The sequence below is a fragment of the Mus caroli genome, chromosome 9, assembly GCF_900094665.2.
Source record: "Mus caroli chromosome 9, CAROLI_EIJ_v1.1, whole genome shotgun sequence".
In the NCBI taxonomy this organism is placed as follows: Eukaryota; Metazoa; Chordata; class Mammalia; order Rodentia; family Muridae; genus Mus; species Mus caroli.
The window spans coordinates 5,309,628-5,332,879 of NC_034578.1; the positions used below are offsets into that span (position 1 = coordinate 5,309,628).

General features: G+C 41.5%; 1 protein-coding gene across 2 annotated transcripts in view; it reads right to left on the bottom strand.

The window, feature by feature from the left end:
* Arhgap42 (Rho GTPase activating protein 42) overlaps positions 1-23,252 on the bottom strand; it is a 247,051-nt gene that overhangs the window by 186,924 nt on the left and 36,875 nt on the right. For both annotated transcript variants that reach the window (XM_029481163.1, XM_021171512.2), the window contains one exon: positions 1,147-1,242. In XM_029481163.1, coding sequence (XP_029337023.1) covers positions 1,147-1,242 — 96 coding nt within the window. The remainder of the gene's footprint in view (positions 1-1,146; positions 1,243-23,252) is intronic.

The window sequence follows — 23,252 nt, forward strand, 5'->3', positions numbered from 1 at the left end:
TGAGCCACCATATGGTTGCTGGGATTTGAACTCCAGACCTTCAGAAGAGCAGTCGGGTGCTCTTACCCACTGAGCCATCTCACCAGCCCCGAGTATTGTTTTCTTAAATAGTGATGCCTGTGTGTTATTATTCTCCTAGTAATATAGCCTAGGTTTATCTGGCTGTGTTGGCTGTATGTATTTACAACACAAATGTCAAAAAGCCAGAAGCAAGTGGGACAGCATACGCTGAGCATATCAACAACCTAGTGGTATGATCTCCATCAGTGTAACAAGAAAAGTGACCAGACAGTTCCAGAGGATGAGGGAACCTGACCATTCCTGCTCATCCTTCCCACTCATCCTAAGGATGAAGGAAGGGACTTGTTGTTCGATGTTCATATAGCAAGTAGGTCTCTCCTCACTTCCGATGGACTCCCTAACCGTCATATGTGAGCCACTTTCCAAGCCAGATTGAAGCAAGAAGAACCATCTACAAACCCAGGTACCAGCAATAACCATGTGTCCTTCACACTCCTAAACATATAGCTTACCAAGTAAGCACTGGCTTGCCTAGCATCCATAAAGCCTTGGGTTTCATCCCAATACCATGTAAACCAGAAATTTAAAGTCACCTTGCCTACCCAGTAAGTTGAAGGAAATCTGGTATATGTGATACCTGGTCTCAAAAATTTTCCAAAAATGAAACATACTTTCTGCCTGAGAGTTGTTGAACCATAGTTAGAACACTAGTTCAACATATCATGACTAAATGTGCTTTGTTTTCTTTCTAAACAAATGCTAGTGTTAGCCAAGAATTCAGTGTTGATGTAAGGAAAATGAAAGGTAGCTCTTAAATCCTATACCACATGTACTAAGTACATGCTCAGCCTGTGTTTGAAGACAGGCAAACAGTGTTATCACTATTTTCTCAAAGTGCTGACCTGAGTTGGAATGATTAAGTAATTTCCCCACGGGGGAGAGGGGTGGGGAAGGGATCAATTTAGAAATGATTTGTAATGTCTTTTCACGGAAACTCAAAATCATACCTTCAGTTTTATTAAATTTAGAGGCTATTCTAAATATTTATTATTTAGAAATGTGCAGAGTCTGTGTGGTTTCGATGAGAACACTACCTGCACTCAGCACGTGGACTCCAGTACTCACCAATACTAATTTCATCATCAGTTTCTGCGTCTCCAATACACTCAAACTGGAAGTCTTGCAGAGACTGGGAAAACTTCTGTACAGCCATGGACAGATCTGCAGTGAAGAGAGACCCATCATGAGGTGAGGTGCTTCAGAAAATCAAAGGAAAACATGGTTTTGAAAAATACAAGCTTGGTGAATTGACGAAAATATAACAAGACTACTAAATAGCTACATGCTTTAGAGTCTGAAACTGCCCTTTGACCCTTCAAGACAAGAGTGGGGCCAGTAAATTACCTGGAAGCCTCTATCAGGGAATGGCCACTCAAACATCAGAAATGAGACATTTATTTGAAAACAGAAGGAATTCATGAAAGGTGACTAGCAGGGCTGAGAAGAAGTTGAATGATGGATAGGAAAAGCTCCATGCACCCTGTGAGAAAGGTAGGAATGGGTTTTACCCAGTGGATTACTGACTTAGGTGCCGAAGGCAAAAGGTGACCTGAGAGGCTGTTTATAAAGAACTTCGTGATTTGTTGGAAAACTGTGTAAACACACTCCCATGCAGGCTTCAATCCAATCAAGGATTAGAGTGGAAAGTCAGAAAAGGAGCTCATCTTTATTTCTGGGGTGAAGAATAAATAAAGTACCTTCCATGCCAGACCCCCAAAAAGTAAGCTTGTGAATCAGCCACCTTGGATGCATTTCTAGTCCTGAGCTGGGCTGCCTGGATTGAAAGCCATGCCCCTCCACCAGCTTGCTATGTTACTTGGGCTACTTGCTGAACTGCTCTGGGCTTTGTTTCCTGCTATTATATGGAAAATTGGAATAACAATGACTCATTTCCAGAATAGAATGAAGGATTTATAAGATCAGTGACAGGTCCTTAAACTCCACTCAAATGTGTCAAATGAAACTAAAAAATGACTTGACAGTACACATCAGGGAAACCATGACATTTTCATCTCCCAGAACCATGCTGACCTTTGGCTGCTGACTCTTCTGAAGTTGTTTACAGTAAGAAAATGTACAGCTTTTTCAAATTAAATGATATATGTATTCTATTTAATACTATCCTTGCATGAGTTATAAATCGATATTAAACTCAAATTTGACCAAATCTATAGGGACTAAGATGTCTGAGATGAAACTTAATCAGAGTTCAGCCTCATGGCCTTCCTTGGTGGGTCCCTACAGCCTGCTCTTAGCAAGGATCCTGCTAAGTGAGAGAGAGTCCCCAGCCTCAGCATCCAGCTTCTTCAGCACATCCCACACCATGCCCGCCAATCTTTGAGGTAGAATTCCTTGCCTGTCCTCAAGCACACAGGCCCCCACCATGCACATCACTCCTTGTCATGTTTCCTTAACTAACAATTCCTTCTAAATCTGTTCAGAGCAGACAGTAAACTCTTCACTATTTCTGTTAGACCTAAGCTCAGTCTCGTGTCTACTGCGATCGTCCTGACTTCTGCTGTCCTCAGTCTTCCTTACAGGACTTAAACAGTTATGAAAGCATAAATACAAGGAGCCACTGGCAAAAACACTGGAGCATCCTTCAACACAAGGGATTGGCCTCCTTCCTGCATTCCCCAATGGCAGTTCTGAGGACCATAGTCCCCAAGTTTTAAAAATTGGGAAATTCTGTTGACGTCTTATTTTAAATGTATTAGGAAGAAGTTTTGTTTGGTTGTTTTTTTATTTACAAAATAAACTATGTCCTTAAAAGAGGATGTTTCTCACAGATTGACATCTCTTCTTATTAAAGAGAAAAACTCTAGGGCCAGCTCCTAAATCCCACTTCTGGATACTTTGAATTCGAGCTTCCTGGTGAACTCTAAGTCAGCAAGAAAAACAAGGGCTTTATGGGATAGACTTCCCAGTTGCGTGCAGTATACTCCTCTTTCCGCAGGCTCATTTTTCTGATCTGCAAAACAAGGAATTTACACTTCAGGACTGTTGGGAAGACTAGAGGAGGTTTGTACCAGGTGCTTCTTAGAAAAGACAGTAAGTAGCATCCATTATTATCTTGATTCCTGCTCACACAGGTAGTAAAGATGATGGGCTTTTCAAAAAAGGGGGCTGTGCAAAAACAGGCGTTTACCAGGATGACCAGGTCTAATTAAACAGAATAACAATAATAGCCATATCAAATAGTGTGAAGAGAGAGAAGGCACTCTGATTCTGATTCCTAGGATATGTTAAGCCAAGCTGTCTGTGAGTACTCTTGCTAAAACCAGAGGGAAGCATAAAATTTAACCTCTCTTTACTGTCCCACACAGACTATAAAGAAGGCTCATGCTTTGCTGGCAGCACAAGAGACCAGGGATTCTCCAATGAATGTCCTTCCTTCTCCCTCCCTCCCACCATCAAGAGACCTTCTGAGCCTCTTGTAATACCAGATGAGCTGCTTGGACACATGTGTCCTATGGAACTCTGGGTATAAGCTTCCATTTCTCCCTAAATACCTTCTTAGCTCTATGGATTCCTGAACTACAAAGCAAAAGCTCAGCTGTTCCTTCACAGTCATTGCTGTGAATGTCCACAATGATTTCTATCCTCAAACAAGAAAGTGCCTGCTTATTGTGACACTAAACGCAGGCAAGCACTTGGACATTGGCCCCGCAAGAAGGTTGATTGGTTTCCACCCCTATGGTTTACAGTAACTAGTGGTACAGTGTGGGTAAGTTCTGTAACTGTGTTAGACAGTCGTTCATAAGCAGATTTGGGGTCTTCGTGAATACACCCATCCCATAATCAGCAGCTGTTAAAACAGGAGAAGAAACTGTAGGATGCTGACTGCTCCTCAAAAGAAAGGGTCTTAGACATTCTTCTTATAGTAAATGGAGACACAACATACAAAAGGGCCCAAGGATCCTAAGGTCACTTTGTTATGAAATATAATGTGGAGAGGGAGCCTTCCCATGCCAAGGTGTCTCCCTGAGAAATTATGCCATGCAACAGATCTGGTATAAGGGGGTTTATTGTGCTGTGTAGGGGGCATGAGGACCTGGAGACATGGTAGATGCAGAAAAGTGGACATGTAGACAGGCAGACAAATGGGAGCAGAGTCGTGAGGGCAGAGAAGGGGTGGGGGACAGAGAAGGACAGAAAGGCAGAGAAAGAGAGACTGGTCAGGAACACATGGGAACACTGGGGTGGCCAGCAGTGCTTTTATATGCCACCCCCACCTCACCTGGTGGTGGCAGGTGATGGGCGCAGGTTATTACATAAGCCATTGCTAGGTCCCTGTAAGGAGCCTAATGGAATTGCCTGGATGCTAACACACTTTACCTAACTGGAGGCTTTTGGTTAAAGAACAAAATTACTACTGAGCTCTCTTACAAAAGCTAATTCTGTGAATACCCTGGTTAGAAATGTGCTGCCCAGAAAAGCTATCGCAATAACTTTAAGAGATAATATAAAAGCTCCATATGGACTAGCACAGTTGTTTCTCTGGCCACTGGCCTCTCTGAGGCTGTGTTTTCTTCCTCATTGGCTCTCTTGAAGACTATTCCCCAAACAGAAAAAGAGTACCTTATTTGTCTGCAATAAACTAACCTTGTCTACTATGTAATGCTTCATGTGTGCGCTCTGAATTCATTTGACAGACATCCTATGATCCAAGGAATAAAGGAATCTAGAGCAAAATTTCAGTGGCATCTGTACCTCAATGTACTCATCTGCTAGGCTATGGTTTGCAATTGGCCTCTGTAAGGAATAGACAGGGTAGACAGTGAACCAAAAAGTCTCCTGGCAACTGGAGAGCACTGAGAACACACTGAGTGTTTCTAAGGCAAGCATCTCAAAAAAGGAGAAAGGAAATGTTCAGAGTGGCATAGCAAACCATAGTCCCTGGAACATGCTCAAGAAATCAGACTTAGACATTTCAAGTGTCCCCTTTTGATGCAACAGGTATTACTGTGTGTCTCTGTGTAACAGATGAGTGTCTATTTTAAAACTAGGTTAAGTTGGTCCTGACCCCCCAACCCCGATCCCAAGCCCTCCACAGTGCTTTTGGAAGCATATCAGTTAGGATTACATGCAGGAATCCAGACCTCCAGCAGGTAACAGGACAATTCTAAGACTAAAGAGGAAAGGTGAGAGTTGGATGCACTCAGCTGCTGGTGGGATTTGAATCCTTGCCCCTCCTTCTATTTAGTCTTACTTTGCAGCTGCCAAAGTTGAAATGCCAAACAATAATGCCATCAAGGCAAAGAACTTATGTTTGCTGTTATCAATGCAACACAAAAATGTTGAATGCTCCCTAAACCGATAATCTTGGTTCTATCTCCTACTTGGTGTACAATTCTGAACTATAAAGCCCAATGTCCTTCATTCGTTTGAAAATAACACAAGCCGGGGGTGTAGCTTAATGAGAAAGGACAGACTTCTCATGTTCAAAGCCCCAAATTCAATCAGAACACTAAAAAAACAACATATAAAATAAAATCAGAGCCATACTCAACCCCATAGTTGTCTAGATGAAGTCCCTAAATGAAAGTACAGCTTCAACTTCCTTTAAATAAAGATGACTTGTTTAATTAAATAAAGATCCTTTAAATAAAGATGATTTATTTAAATAAATAAAGCTCACCATAAAATGAGCTTGGTTTTAAACCAAATTAAGGGCTATAGCTCTGGTTATAGAAATGTTTGTGTAGCATCCACAAACCTTTGCTTTCTGTCCTCCACAACCCATAAAACAGATGTGGTGGTGCACACCTGTAAGCCCAGCTCTCAGGATGTGGATTTGGGAGGATAACATTGGCTACACGGAAAGTTTAAGACAAGCTTGGGCTACATGAGATTATATTTAAAAAAAAATTATTTTTAAATGTATCGTTAAATTTTAAATTGTCCCAAACAACAGAAAATCAATTTTTCCACCTAAATACAAAAGGAAAGATTAATAGCATAAACCATGGGATGGAGAGATGGCTCAGCAGTCAAGAGTACTGCTCTTACAGAGGATTCAAAGAACCCATATGGTAGCTTACAACCCTCTAAAAATTCCAGTCCCGGGGGTCTGTTCTTCTGGCCTCCACTTACATCAGTCATTCATATGGTGGACATCCACACATTCAGATAGCACATATTCATAGAACTAAAGAAGTAAACACTTAATTAAAAAACTTATGGACCATGCCATGCAGAGGATCAAGCCCAGACACTGGGGTCTAAAGACAACTAAGAAAACCTGTTCCAGCTGGATCCAGGGCAGAGACCGCATTCATTTCCTAGGGAGCAATGTCACCCACAGTCAACACGCTTTGAGTGCCACATTCCCATCTGCCTGCCTGAGAGTTGTTTGTGGAGTGGCTTCCCAAGTATTCTCATTCACCTCCGAAGCCATGGCATTGTGCTTTATTCAGCAATAATAACCTGTACCATCCAGGAAGAGATAACACTAATGATACTCTATAACCTCATTTCATAAGAGGAATGCAAAGTCCCAAGTAAATATTTAATTAGATTCCTATAACTATATTTTACATAGACTTAAAGCTTGAGATCTACCTATATTTTAGAAGAATCAATGGATTTACTATGAAGTTAGCTTCTATGGGAACATATATAACCTGTCAGTCCACTGTTATGAACCACATTTCCAAAATTCAGTACTTCTAGGATTAGGTTTAAATAGATCTCCAAGGGGACATATCCCCAGACATACATCATCAACTTCACTCTACTGTGAAGAGGGCAGACAGACACTATGTGGCAATGAGAACCCGAACATAGAAACAAAGCAAGGCCTGGTGGGGCACCCAGGTAACCCTAGAACATTGGGAGGCAAGAATTCCAGGAAGATGGTGGATTCCTTATCAGACTCAGCTACGTAGCAAGTTTCAGTGGAGATAAAACTGAGATAAAAAAGAAGGAAGGAAGGAAGGAAGGAAGGAAGGAAGGAAGGAAGGAAGGAAGGAAGGAAGGAAGAAAAGAAAGAAAGAAAGAAAGAAAGAAAGAAAGAAAGAAAGAAAGAAAGAAAGAAAGAAAGAAAGAAAGAAAGAAAGAAAGAAAGAAAGTAGAAAGAGAATTAAAACAGAACAGAGCAGATGTACCAATGCTTCTTTACAAAGAGCACAGTCCAGTAGTAGAGGTATAAGGGATACAATTAGCTGCAGCAGAGGTAATAAACAAATTCTCCTAAAAGGTTAACACTAAAAGGTTGACAAGACCGACCGTGATAACCGTCATACCGACCGTACTGTGCACCTGGTACTCTTCAAAGCACTTAACACAACCAACCCTGACGTCTCTGCAGCAGCCATTGAGAACTAGAGAGCAACATTTTCATTTTGCAGATGAAAAACCTGAATTACAGACAGGGTGTGCACAGGCCACCAAGATGGCCCAGGGGTTAATGGAGCTCACAGTAGGAGAAGGCAGTATCTAAAAGTTCTCCTCTAATTTCCCCACATGTACTATCTGTGCTGTGCACACAACTCATCTTCAGTAAGTAAACAGATGATAGATAGATAGATAGATAGATAGATAGATAGATAGATAGATATCAGACAGACAGACAGATGAAAGAAAAGAAAGTCAGTGTCTGTTCACAACTTCACACAGACTAACATCATAAGAAGTTAACCAGAGGGAGAAGTGTATGGCGGACTTTTGGGATAGCATTGGAAATGTAATTGAGGAAAATATGTAATAAAAGAAAATAAATAAAATAAAATAAAATAATTAAAAAAAAAAAAGAAGTTAACCAGAATTTTAACCCAGGGAGCCATACCAGCACTCCCAGCATCTGCCACAGTCTGCAGTCTTTGGATAGTAGTGGAAATTTAGAAGACACAGTGCATCCTGCTGGGGGAGAACTATCACAGGCATCAATAAAAACAGAAACTTGAGAGATACAGCCAGGTACCAGCAAAGATAATAATTTCCTGAGTCCAGAAACTTGTAAAGCGCAGCTTCGACAGACCCAGCCATACTATCAAAACTCACAGGCAGCAGAAATATTTCACCATCTTAAATAAACCATGCTCTGTCTTGTAGTTATGTTATCCTACTTAGAACATGTACTTAGGGACCGGAAAGATGACTCAATGGTTAAGGGCACCAACTGCTATTCCAGAGGACAGGGGTTCAATTCCCAGCACCCACATGGCAGCTCACAGATACTCCCTAACTGCAGTTCTAGGGGATCTGACACTCTCACACCAAATGCACATAAAAGGAAAACTATATATTTTTTTAAAGAACATATATTTAGTCCACACTCTAGAATAAAAATGATCCTTTCAAGATTCCTCCATCTCTTCAAAAAGCCTCCCCTGTCTTCTTCCATCTTCACACTTTACCTCTCCCTTATCAAAGTATTGTACATAGAGGCTTTTGTATGTACTGCACATAGAGGCTCTCTAGTCTCTCTTCTATACCAGATGTGTGTAAACCTAACTTAGCCAGCATATTTTAAACAGTACAATAAGGTGAAGAAAGGCTGTCACCCTTGAATCTCCCCAGTACCTGTCACATCTTGTCATTAGTACATGTTAAATGGTTGCAAGCACAGATTTGTAAGAGCTGGGTAAATAATTAAACTCTCAGAGACTATCTCCTTCTAAGCTCTTACAAGGCCACACGTCCCACAGTTGCACTTTGAATGAGACATGTCCTGCACTGTCTCATGGATTTGAATCCTGCCCTGATTGATAGTGCTAACTATGGAGAATATGGACACTTTAGGTAGTAGTCTTGTTGGAGGGAGTATGGAGTGAGCTAGGAGAGGGGATAGGTATATATCCTTTACTCCTTTAAAAACAAAAACAAAACACCTAAGTTCATTAGTGATAACACATACATACAGGGAGTGGAAGGGGAAAAAAGAAATAGAGAAGAAGAGAGGGGCAAAGATGAAGAAAGAGAAGAATTTGCATAAAGTAAAGATTCCATTGTAGGTAAGTTGCTGAAATGCTCATGGTAATGGACCAGAGCTTTAACGTAATACAAGCCACACAGCACATTACAGAACAGACCAAGTCAGGAGTCTGGCAAATAAGCCTCCGTTTTTAATCATCTCAGAGATGGTTTTAGGGTTCTCTCTGGAATCACATGTGTCAGCTTGTTCTATGCAGGAAAGTCCTAAGGAATCATGCTGGGCATGAAGCATCCAAGGAAAACACAATGGGACTCAGGGTTTCTACAGCTTTCACTTGAACAAAGTCTCTACATGATTGTTTCGCAAGTTTCTATTTTACGTACATGTCAGAAAATAACGGATGTTGGATAATTTAAAGAAATATTCCTCAGAAGACTCCAGGACAAAGCTCCGGGATTGTTAGTCATTCATACATGGAAAGTAAAACAGAGTCAAGGAACATCTCTCCCCAAGAGGCCACTACATTGCAATGGGCAAGCTGGTGGGAAACAGCACCATAGGTAGAACTGGCAGAGGCCACACAGCCCTGACATGGCTCACAGTGCCCTGGAGGTACAGAGAAGAGCAGGTTACCCAAGGCCACCTAACTCGTCTGATGTGTGCCAGGGTGGAACAACCACACTCTGCGGCATTCAAAGACGGGGAAAACCAACAGTGCAGTGTGAATGGCCTCATTCTTTTCAGAAGAACATTCTGGATCTTCATCTCTGCACCCATTTGACATAGGATACATTCACTCCTCTCAAAGGCAACACATATCAACAAAACATCTCTTTCTAGCATGCAAAGAAGTCATGTCTGAGCAAGAAGTTAGCTTCATCAAATCCCAGGTTTCTTGTAGGGGAAAAAAAAAAAAAAGACACTAACTCCATGCAAGACTGCTGTGGATATTATATGAAATTTCCTAAGCATTCAGAACAAGTACTGACTCGCACAATCATTAACTACTAAATCCCTATTTATTATGATAGCAGATGCAGAAGATGAAATATTTTCATTGTAAGCATAACACATTTAATATGGTATTCAATTCCTATCTTCAGGAGAGCTTCAGTAAAAATAAATAGTGGGACTGGCTGCTTGTGAAGACCAAACAGTCTGTAATCCCATGAATGCTGTGTTTGGGAAGCTATTCCAGAAGATTCCAGTCTAAAAATAACAACAACAAGAGTCCAATACTTGCCCAGATTTTATCTATGATGTCTATAGAGCCATAAATTCCATAAAAATTAAAAACGAAAAGCCACAAAGATTTCACTATTGCTACAACCCAAGTTAAAAACAGATAGCTCAAACGACAAAATAAACCACACATCTTCCTACCCTCGGGAAAATGCTTGTGAAAGAGTGAATGCCAGTGGGAGTCTGCAGCTGCCCCAGCTTCTTTGTTTGATTTCATAAGCATGCCTCTTCTCTCTGCTTGAGACGGGATCTTATGGAACCCATGCTGGACTCAAACTTAATGGGTAGTCAAGGAGAACCTTGAATTCATGAGTGCTGGGCAGTCCCATAGCAGGTATGGATGCTCGTTGTGGACCTAGGACTTCCTGCGTGCTTGACAGGCCTTCTGACCATAGCTGTCTCCCTAGCCCTCCACAGTTGCAGCCACTTTTCTCTGGAGCACATACCATTTCTGTCTACCCAAGATCAAGACTTTGAGCAAGACTTTGTGTTGCCTTTACTCGGGCATTCACCAGCCTATTGCCAACTCTTAACAATTTATTTCCTTTTTCCATCCAAGCGTTCCTGGCATCATATGCTAAAGATATTTGCTGTTGAAGCATGGTTTGGCTACTTTCATTTCCCTGCAAAGCCACACACTAAGCTGTTGTCTTCTGGATTATCATGTTTCTCCTATAGTTATGTTGTTTTTATTTCAGACAGTGGATTTGTGTCACTCCCCCCAACTCCACTTTCACTGAAATTATATTTCCCCTCATGATATGGAACCCCATGTGCAATGCTGTTTCAAAGCACTGAAGCGGGCAAGAACCTGAGACTAGATAGGTCATGAACCTACAAGAAAACCAAATACCACTGCTGTGCTAAAGAAACACAGCAATACAATGACTCCTAATGGAATTCTGCTATAGATATTTGCCTTGCTCAGCCACAATCAGAGACGCTTCTTCCTGCAAGCAGATGGAACAAATACAGAGACCCAAAGCTAGTCAATGTGCAGAGAATAAGAGACCTTAGAACACTCAGTCTCAAATGTGATATCTCCATCAAACCCCTCCCTCTGGAATTCAGGAAACTGCAGAAGAAGTGTTGGAAAGAGGATAAATGCCAGAGTGAATGGATGGATGAGAGCATAACCAAGGTTTTCTAGACACAGGAGGGCTAGTGGGCATATAACTGAACCACCGTGATGGCTAATGCTGAATGACCCAGCAGTGTGCTTCAAGGGGAAGTTTAACAATTACTTGTATTGTTATTGTCCTCACCATTGAGCATCTGTTGAAACACCTTAGGTGAGTTTTCATTTTGTAATTACATGTATTGACATTCATAGGCCCTCAGCCTCCCCAGGCAATAACCACAAAAGGATGAAGAACATTCCTTCCCAGGACTTGGACAATCAGCTAAGCAGAGCAGATCTTAGGGTTCAGTGTAGTTATTTACAGAAAGTAAACTGATCCCTCTCTAGACCTAGAAAAGATCACTTAGAGATAAGAAGGCAGTGAGTACGCCCAAACTTACCTCTGGCTATGCAAAGTGCTGTGAGAGACAAAGAAAAGAAAACCAGAGTCCCAGGAAACTCAGGCTGAGTCAGATAGATACTGAATCCAGTGGGTGGAGTCTGAGCAGACAGAATGGCTACAGGTTCTTTCTTAAAGTCAAAAAATTGTTAAAAGGCATTAAACCATCTGATCAACATCCATTATTATAGAAAAAGATATATGGTTTTCTGTTTTCTTTCAGCATCTTCCAGTTACAAATAGGTCTCATAAAAAAGTTCTGAATGTCCTGTATGATTGTGCATACCTTTAATCCTAGTACTCAATAGGAAATGGTGAGCAGGTCTGTGAGTTAGAGGCCAACCCAATCTACAAAGTTGAGTTTCAGGCCAGCCAGAGCTAATAGAGATTCCTTATGTCAGCAAAAGAAAACAGCATAGGTTTAGTATACATGTGGACTCAGGGTATCTGTCCTTGGCAGGAGTGAACTCTGCTCTGAGAGCATAATGCCACATGGCAAACAATGTCCACAGCTCTGACCCTGCTACTCTTGGCTTCTGCCCTCCTGTCCAGTGGATAACTTCATGTTCATGTCTCACATCCTATGAAGAACATGTTTTTTAATTGATGCTGTGGGTGGAGAGTAGGCCTTAGAATGTTATAGTCAAGTGTATCACTACCAAGATAAAGCCCCAGTCTCCAAATTTAACAACTTAAGTTCAGAGTCTCCATTTAGAATTGCTTATAACTGCATGATAAAAGGGGCACAAATTAACTTTAGACAGGTCAGCAGGAGAAATGATCAGAAAAAAAAAAAAAAGTTCTTTCTTACTAAGGTAACGCGTTTTTATTTAATTGTTGTGGTTTAAGTATAAGTTCAGGTTTTACCAATCTCTTTCTACATTTTTTAAAGTTTTTATTGTATATGCATGTGTTTAGGGAAGGGGGGGGCATAAGTGCCGGAAAGTTCACTCACCATGGCATATATGTGGAGATCCAAGGACTATTTACCAGAGAAAGGCAGTTAACATCATTTATTATATGGGTCTCAGGTATAGAACTCACGTCTTCAGGCTTGGCAGCAAGAACTTTAACCCACTGAGACATCTCGCTAGTCTTTACTAATAACTTTAATGGGCTGTAAAATGTCTCAAAGGTGTAGCTCAGTGGTGGATCTGTTGTCTAGTTTTTACAAAACCCTGTTTCTTCTGGATATGATACACACCTTTAATCCCAGCACTCTGGGCAAAGGCATGCTGATCTCTGGGTGTTCCAAGCCAACCTGGTCCACATAACAAGTCCCAGGCTCTGCAAGGCAACTTAATGTGGCCCTGTCTCAAAAACAAACAAAAACATATCCCTAGGTTTTAATCCCACAAACATATCCCTAGGTTTTATCCCGCAAGACTAAAAATGATAGAGAGGAAGACAAAAGAGCAGAGGAGAAAGTGCAAGGCAAGGAGAGAGTTGGGTGGGTAAAAGACAAAACAAAACCATTCAACCTATTGAGAGGATGAGGCCAACAGCAAGTTAAAGGCATGGACTGCCATGCCTGACAACTTCTGCCAAATCCCGGGAGCCCATGGTAGAAATAAAGATGAGTCTCCTGAAAGTTGTTCCCTGACCTCCACAGTGCACGGCAATGGTATGTGTACACCCATCACCACCACAAAATCAAGTCAATGAAGAGAGAGAGAGAGAGAGAGAGAGAGAGAGAGAGAGAGAGAGAGAGAGCAAAATCTCCAAAAACATATATGTAGGGAAGTACTCAATTAAAGACCTTACATTCAATAACTGTTTCAATGAAATAAATAAACACGCACTGGGATTTTTTAAAAAGTTTGACGACTCAGTAACTCCTTCATTCCTGGATGAGTTTTATTCCATACCCAATAAACTAGTACAAAATTTTAAGCGAGGTCTCTGATGATGTGACAATTTAAACTTAAAGGGACAAGTTGCCTTCAGGATAAATAACTAGAATACACTTATTTTTTAGTGTAGTTTCTGGAAAGAGGATGTTATTTTTCCTGTTCATGCTCTCTTAGCTCTGGTGTAGTACTTTCCAGGCGGTCTTACAAAATCATTCCCATGGGACCATGAAGAAAAACACAAGCCCCATTTCTAGCCCCACCACTTTCAGCATTAGAACAATCATGGCCACAGGTCCATTCTTCTTATCAGGAGACAAAATTACTTAATAATGTGTTGTTCACATTATCCTACAATGTATCCGAATTTGCTCTGTCCTTAGCTCTTGACTGTAGGATATACACATTCTATTTTAGGGTCACACAGAAAGAACCTTACTGGATGCTTTAGGTCTCAGTACTTTCCCTGTGCCAAGCACAAATCTGGCTACTTAACAGTAAGCAAATGTAGGTTAGTTGATTTGCTGCATTTTTCCAGCTTTCATCCCAACTGAAAGATTTGAGATTATAGATAACTCAATAATAATTAGTAAATAATAATAAATAAAATCCAACACAAGCAGTAAGCTTGTGTACTCGGTCCTAATGGTAAATGCTACTCAGAAAAATAAATGGGGGAGGAGCACAGAGGAGTGTGCAAATGGGTTAAGCATGGCAGGTGGGTGAAGAGCTACTAAGAAGATCTGAAATAAAATGATTAGGAATCAAGAACCAGCTTTGTCATGACATTCAAGAGTCAAATGTTTTATTTGAATAGAATTCTCCTTGTTTTCCACCTCCAGCCAATAGGCTGCTACTGTCACTGTCCTCTATGCCTTTGATGCGTCTAGAAGTGGCTTTCACAAGTTGAAAAGCTGTCTTCTCAGCTCCACTGGATAGGGATGTGTTCTATCTGCATTGTCTTTAACCCTGCAGAGCTCTCAGGCACTCCAAATTTGCTTTGTAGACCCAGAGAAGCAGAGTTGTTTAAGAAAGTTGATGGGGGGTGGGGGGGTGGCTGTAGGTGTGGGGTGTGTATGTGTGTATATGCACACATGTGCACAGGTGTTTCTTTGGGTACCTGCACCAGCCTACTTACTTACAAGGTCCAGAAGAGTGTGTCAATACCCTCCAGTACCACTCCACATCTTTCCAGTTTATTCAGTCCCTTACTGAACCTGGAACTAGGCTGGCAGTCAGCATACCTATGTGAGCCTCCTGTCTCTGCCCCTACAGCAGGTGGATCCATGCCTGGCTTATGTGGTTGTTGGGATCAGAACTCAGATCCTCATTAGCAAGTGCTCTCAACCATTGAGCCATCTCTCCAGACCTCAATACAAACCTATTTGACTAAAACAAGTACTGTGTGAGAACAGGCTCATCAAATGAATGACCTACTTTATTATTTATTATTTTTATTTATTATTATTTACTAATTATTATTGAGTTATCTATAATTTTTGCAGGAAGGAGCTTTCCAGGACATCTCTCAAGCCTTTACAGCTCACACTCCTCGTGCACCCAGCTGGGCTGCCTACAACCCACGTTTTAATTCCAGCTCCACACATGCACAATTATGCATATATGCCTACAATCCCAAATTCCCAAATCTCAGGAGGCTGAGGCAAGAGAAACTACTATACATTGGAGTACAGACTAGCCTGAGCTACACAGCAGAGCAACCTAGCCTCAAAAAACAAACCAACGAAAACCAATCCCAGCATTCAAAGTTTTTCATTGTTGAGGAGGTAGAGATTTGAAGTTTTGGAGTTCTGAAGAAAGCCAAATTTCAAAGGTAGGGAGCTCAAAACCCTCCTTCTCTTTGTTAAGCTTGGAATGTGACAGTGACCTCAAGCAGGCTGCCTACGTGCAGTCTAATTAACCCTGACATTCCAGAAGACATCATTGCCCCAAAGTCTCTATTTTTCCCAGCAACAAAATAATTAGGAACAACTCATTGTCCTGAGTGTGAGAAGCTCCACAGCCAAAGTTGCTCAAGTGGACACAGTTGGGATTCCTGGGGCGTCTGCTGAGTAATCTTCTCTCTTTCAATCTCAGCCCAGCTGCTAAGGACAGATCACTGGAGTACAGGAGAGTTAGTAGCTCCAGGAAAGAGCTCTGCGTTTGGGGATTGGGTATCACGGAGCTTTGTTTTCACGCTGCTTTGTAATACATTTCAATATTAAATGGACAGAACTTGCCTTCTCAGCCACTTACAGAATAGTCATCCCTCATAAATAGATAATACACTAGCAGTTAACTACCTAAGGGGTTAGAAGGATGGCTCAGCAGTTAAAAGCACTTATTGCTCTTACAGAGGACCCAAGCTCAATCCCCAGGTACCCATATGGTGCCTCACAACCATCCATAACTCCAGTCCCAGGGAACCAACACCTTCCCAGATCTCCATGGGCACCAGGCACACATATGCTCATATATACATTCAGGGAAACACTCATACACAGACAAACCTTAAAGAATCTTTTAAAGTATTACTTAATAAAGGTGTACATAATCTATAAACAGTTTTAATACTGGTCTTAATCTTTATTGCATTTTACTAGTGTATGTGTGTTTATGTGTGTTTGCAAGTGCTTTCATACAGGTGCCACAACATATGTATTGAGGTCAAAGGACAACTTTTGGAAATTGGTTCTTTCCTTCTACCATGTGAGTCCCAGTAATCAATCAAACTTAGCTCATCAGGCTTAGCAGCAAGTGCCTCTACCTGCTAAGCCACTCCCTAGCCATAGATTAAATGACATCACGAGGGGTTAAGTGATGTTGCGGTGTTCTGGCACATTCCAGCGAACTCTATCTCATAAAACTAAAACAAACAAAGAAATCAAATGGTAAATGGTGTGATGAGATTTTTCACTACTATGTTAAAAAACAATACCATAAAATTGTAGACATACAGAACATCCAGGTATTATTTAAGGCACTCTAGCAATAGGTTTGACTTGCACATGGGATCAATATTCACTCCTGATTATGTTACCTGGGAAACTAGCTAAGCCTTGCTCCTTTATTTCCTATGTAAAATGGAGGTAAAAAAACACGTGGATTATTTCTCTATAGCATTTCAGTGAGATAGGTGGTATACTAATGGCTTGAAAAAAACTCTCGTCACGTGCCTTACAGGTCCATGTAGTTCATCAGTTTATGGAAGGTGGGATATAGACTTTAAGATACAATGAAGTCATAAAGAACAAGTCTTTCTGTCTTTCTCAAATCACTGCATAATGAAAGACAGGATTGGGCTCACTCAAGGGTTATGTACTAAAATCAAGTTTAAAATGTAGTCTGGTGGGGTTTTTTAACCTCCCCCCCCCCAAATAATTCCAAAATTGCTTTAGTGTTTCAAAATGGAATAGAATAGCAGAAAATGAAGTCCGTAAACATATGGGAGAATGAGTTTATTGAAAACAAATCACAGAACACACAGTATAAGTAGAGAATAATGATCTTTGTGCCCTGCCTTCCAAAGCAGCCCCGGCCCCACCACTCCACAGTGTCCCTTCTTGTTTTCTGTGGAAGAGCCAGGCATGGTGCCAACATACTCCACATCTTAACCAAGGCAGTGGCTTATGGCTTCTCCTTTCAAATGTCATTCATTATAAAATATTTCCAAACTTTAAAAGAACATTCATTGTATTAGTATGTAAAAAAAAGGTCCCTTTTCCATAACCATATTGCCCATATATAGCCATGATACTGCTAAAGACTCAACACTTCTAATTGGTTCAAGAACAATACAATGAGAGCTGAAAGCCTAAATATACTCCATCAGCAATTTAAGCTTGCCACCTAGCATCTCACTCCATTTAAGCTGTATGTGTAAAACAATGTATCTCGGTGAGTTTGCAATTGTTTTCTGCTTAAGTGTACTTTATTATTAGAGATGAGAGTGATGTTCCTTGAGTTGGTTTGTGTTTGTTTTAATTAGCTTGTTTTTTTTTTTTTTTTTTTTTTTGTGATTCATTCTAATCATTAACCTGCCATAATCTTGAACCACCTGGGAAGAATGTCTCAGTGAATGATTGTCTAAATCAGATTTGGTCTGGGAAAGTCTGAGGGAGATTACCTTGATTACTTTGAGTTGGGAAGATTTGCCTACTACAGGTGGCATCATTCCCTAGGCAGGAGATTCTGGATGAGTTTGCAGACTTGGGCTCAGTTACCAATATTCACATGTGGCTCATGACCATCTGTTACTGGAGATCCAGAGGACCCAATGCTTTCTTCTAGCTTCCAAGACTTGCACACGTGTCTTGTGTGTATGTGTGTGTGCAAACATCCAGCCATAAAATAATATATTAATTTTCAAAAATAATGCAAAAATATAATTTATAAAAATTAAGAAAAGTACAAATCACTTTCATTTCAAAGGTATCAGGTTGCTGACACACTTAGCTCACACATGACAGTTGGGCATTTTAGATTACAGGAGCAATGACAATATCACACTCCTGTTCCTGTGTTACGTCCTTGTGCAGAGTGACCAGCTCTGGGAAGCATAAATGACTGAGACTCAACACTATTTCAGTCTCAGGGTCACCTCCCTCTCTCACAGTTTCAAAGAACATACAGGAAGACCCAGGTGGCAGTGTGACAAGGGCAATCAGTTAAGGCTGTAACACTAGCACATGTATTTGCCACACCACAAACAAGTTCTTGCCTCTCATGCAGGAGGGAATTGTCTGCTGGAGAATAAAACATTATTGTCATCAATAGAATCAACATTACATTAGCCCGTGGCCACCCATGAGCAGGAGGCAGAAAGAGGTGTTTCAAAGCCTGGGTAAGAACTGATTTCAGGAAGAAAAAGGAAATGAATCCCATCCCCCTTCTGTTAGAACATCTGCTGTCACCCTTCTATTTTCTGAAAAGGTCACAGAGGTTCCCTCCAGTTTGCTTGTTTAAAAAACTGAAGAACGCGTTTAGAAAGGCTGGAAGTCTCTGCTTGGACCAGACACCCTGTGGCTTTCCCTCCAAGCCTGGGCATGTCAAAACAGCACCCAACCATCAGTCATTAGACAATGACAGGTGAAGCCTACTCTTAGGATTAGCTAAAGACAAAACAATGGTTTTTAGATTAAAAGAAAAATACTTCCCACACTAGGTTATTTTATATCATCAACTTAATCTCTACTTTTATTTGGGGGTACTGTGGGAAAGCAGTCCCTCCCAGAGAATCTGCTTACTGGACAATATCTTATATCAGTGTTCCCTACTCACCACTCAGTTGGTATGCTAATAATTCAGAACCCAGGAAGATGCTGTGCTTAAAATCTAGGCATTCAAGAAGCATCAGTCTCCCAGAGGGGACAGAGAGAGAAGGAAAGGGAAGGAATGTGCAAAGGTCGCTCACGTGACAGGCTCACAGAGCACAAAACAGTACTGAGTTCATTTCTTTCCCACACTCAGTCTTCATCACACACTCAAACTCCAGGCCTTCCCAGACAGCCTATGGTCTTTCAGGAGGCCCCAGGTCTCACTAGGGCCCAACTCAGACACACTCCTCCTTGTCTCTCACATGTACTCTGCAAAACATCCAGACAGCCCATCAGATAAATCTGTCTTCTTTCCTGAAGCAAGCCCAATTATTGGAAGTCACATGCCCTTGCTCCAGGGCTTCATACAGAACCTTTCATTACCCATGTCTTCTTAGGACAAGAGATAAGAATCAAAATACTGTGCTTACATATACACAGCACACCCACACATGAACACAGGCATGTGGCTGTCTGGGATACATTTGGAGAAATGCGTCATTAGGCGATTTAACCACTGCATTCTTATACAACCCCAGATGGTACAGTCTGTCACTTCTAGGCTACACAGGAGTGAAATCATATATATGCATGCAGTCAGTTGTTGACCAAACACTGTTAAACAGCTCATGTAGCAATATGTGTTTTACAACAACATATTTATTAATAAAGATCCAAAACCATAGCAGCCCTGTGTCAAACTCTAGAAGTGGCTAAACTTTCCCCAGAGCAGAAGAGGAGAGCCTGAATCACAGGAGGTCACAGGAGTTTCCAGGTGTCCTCCTTCATTCCAGACCTCAGATGCACAGCACCCCAGCAAAGCCTTCCTTCCTTCAGCCATTTGCCCTCACCCCAGAACTCACTCCTCATAGTGCTGCCTTCCTAGTAGGTTTGAATTCCATTTCCACTAGGGAGTAGCTTTTTCTGTCTCAGCCAGATTGCTTAAGCTCTTCTTCATGGTCTCAATTTTCTATCTACAGAAGAAGTGTTGTTTGGAAGATTAGGAGAATAAATTTATAAGTTTCCTCATCAAATATATTTTCTCCTCTTTTATAACAAAAGAAAAAAGACATGTGCAAACTGGCAAAGGAAGGGGAAGGGGTTAGGAGTTAGTCAGATAGCTAGGGTTTCCCTTTAATTTTGTTGTTGTTGTCTATGTTTCTTGGTGATTTGGGGTTTTTTTAAATATTTTTTATTTGTTTACCTTTTTTTTTTACTTATTCACTTTATATCCTGCTCACTGCCCCCTCCTGGTTACCCCCTCCCATAATCCTTCCTCCCATCCCTCCGGTTTTTGTATTTTAATGAGGCAGGGTCTTGAGTAGCCCAGGTTATCTATGTAGCTGGGGAGGATTCTCTTGCTTCTTACTTTCTGCCTGCTGGAACTGCAGAAACGCACCTCCATGCCTGGCTTTACATGTATTGGGGGAGCAAACCTAGGGCCTTCATGCATGGTAGGCAAGTGCTTTAGAAACTTGCATGCCCAGCCAGCTGGTGTTTTTTAAACCTGGACTGCACACGGAAACTGCACTGAAACAACAGTATCCAGAATGTTTTAGCATTTTAGACTTCACCGAAACATGAAAAAGTCCAGAAATTAATTATACAAAAACACTATCCCAATACAAAGGTTTTAGGGAGTCCCAAAGAATTAACAAGCATTCCAATTTTTAGGTCAATATTAAGAAAATGGAATTCCATTTAAAAAATAACTATCCTGCCTCCAGACACATCTCCCACAGAAATATTCTCACATAGCCACCGCCTCTCTAGGTAAACGGTGGCTGGAACATAGGTCAGTGCTTTGGGCAGCTGTGTGTTCGGGTGGGGCATGAAAGGAATGAATGTGGTTATCAAGGCGTTTCTGAGTAAGGAGCCCTTGGAAGGAGATGACAGTGAGGGGTCATGGGAAAAGAAGTTCCCTTCACCCTACTTCCTGGCCGCATTCACAGTGTACAGGCCATCAGCAGCTGATGTTTACCAAAGGGAACTGAAGAGGGGGCTCTCTGGGAGGGGGAGGGACAACGAAGCCCATAGATACAGAGCTTACTCTTATAACATTACACTGGGCTCTCTGGGTGGGGGAGGGACAACGAAGCCCACAGATACATGGCTTACTCTTTATTACATTACACTTTAAAAACGCTAGACACGTTTTGCAGGCTTTAGCACATTTCACCACATCAGACATTTAATCCCTACAGCTTTGATAAATCCAGATAAATCAAGAAATTCTTCAGTTAATCACACAAATAAAATTCGATGAAGGGCAAAGACAACGTTCTTTTAGAACAATAAGTTTGCAAGCTGAGGTAACTTTCAGTGTCCTAAAAGAAATATTTCAGGATTGCAAATTAAGAGTTCAGCTCCTTGGGTACTTTCTCTAGCTCCAGGGAACTGGTCTTGTGAAGATTCTATGCCCCAGTATAGCAGAATGTCAGGGCCAGGAAGTGGGAGTGGGTGGGTTGGTGAGCAAGGGAAGGGGGGAGGGGATAGGGGATTTTCGGAAAGGAAACTAGGAAAAGGGATAGCATTTGAAGGATGGACCATCCAGAGACTGCCCCTCCTGGGGGTCCATCCCATAATCAGCCACCAAACGCAGACACTATTGCATATGCCAGCAAGATTTTGCTGAAAGGACCCTGAAATAGCTGTTTCCTATGAGGCTTTGCCAGTGCCTGGCAAATACAGAAGTGGATGCTCACAGTCATCTATTGGATAGAACACAGGACCCATAATGGAGCTGAAGGGGTCTGCAACCCTATATAAGTGGAACAACAATATTTACTAATCAGTACCCCCAGAGCTCATGTCTCTAGCTGCATATGTAGCAGAAGATGGCCTAGTTGGCCATTATTGGGAAGAGAGGCCTCTTGGTCTAGCAAACTTTATATGCCCCAGTGCAGGGGAATGCCAGGGCCAAGAAATGGGAGTGAGTGGGTAGGGGAGCAGGAGTGGGGGAGGGTATAGAGGACTTTTGGGATAGCATTTGAAATGTAAATGAAGAAAATATCTAATAAAAAAATTTTAAAAATGTAAATGAAGAAAACATCTAGTAAAAAAAAGAAAAAGAAAAGAAAAAAAAGTTCTCCTAGTTGAAAAAAGCTTGCTGGGGGGGAAAAACAGTTGGAAATAACCTGAATTTCATAAAAATCCAAGAATATTTTAATCAACAAAAGCCCCTTACATTATGATTTCTTTGGAAAAAATCAGTTGAGAAATATTAAACAATTAACAAAGCTTTTGACAATATTGCCAGCGTCGCTGTATTTTTAAAGGAGTCTAAGCTAGTCATGGAAGCTCAAGCTAAGCACTTGGGAAATGAAGACAGGAAAGTCAGGAATTCGAGGCTAGCCACAGCCCCATTGTGAGTTCAAGACTCAGCTTAACTACATAAGACCTAGTCTTAAATTCTTAGAAAGGAAGAAAGGGAGGGAGGGAGGGAGGAAGGAAGGGAGGAGGGAGGGAGGAAGGAAGGGAGGAGGGAGGGAGGAAGGAAGGGAGGAGGGAGGGACGGAGGGAGGGAGGGAGGGAGGGAGGGAGGAAAGGCCGAATGTAGATACATTCTATGGGCCTTTGTCTTAATCCTGGGAGTCTAAAAAGAGTACAAGCCCATTTCAAAAAGATCTCAAATGAGGGTTGATCTCAATAAACAGCTTATCGCTTCAGTTCCAGTACATATTTTCCTTGCAGTTATGAATTTACCAATGGAAACGGGCCTCAGTGCCTAGGCTTGAATGTTATTAAACAGTCTGACAGAATGTGGAGCATCGGCCTCGCTGTGGAATGCAATGGGCTTCATTTGCCTCCTGCTTCTTAAAGAAGAGAGCATCAAAATATTCAAAAGCATGAGCTATAATAACAAACAGATCTCCACATGCTTACTTCATTTGTAAAGTAAATTTTCCATCATCTTTTTCCATCCTCTGAGTGGCAATTATTAGTTCCTAATAGCATCCTCTTCACTATATCAAGGCGAAAATGTGGCCTGCAGACTTCATACATACTAGTCTGATAAAACATTTCCTTACATAAAAGCAGTTAAGGGACCTGTTCTAGTTTGCTCTGTGATGAACACCAGGCTCAAAGGCAATCCTGTAAGGCACAAAAGGACTTATTTCATCTTACATTTCCAGGTTATAGTCCATCACTAAGGTATGACAAGGCAGAAATCTGGAGGAGACACCATGGAGGAAGGTAACTAGCTGTTTCATGCTCAGCTAGCTCTGATGCAGTGTGAGGTTCTTAGGGATGGTGTAACCCACAGAAAGCTGTATTCTCCCATCTCAACCATCAGTCAAGACAAGCTCTCATGAACAATGTGCATAAACCCATCTGACTTGGGAAATCCCTCAATTGAGAGTCT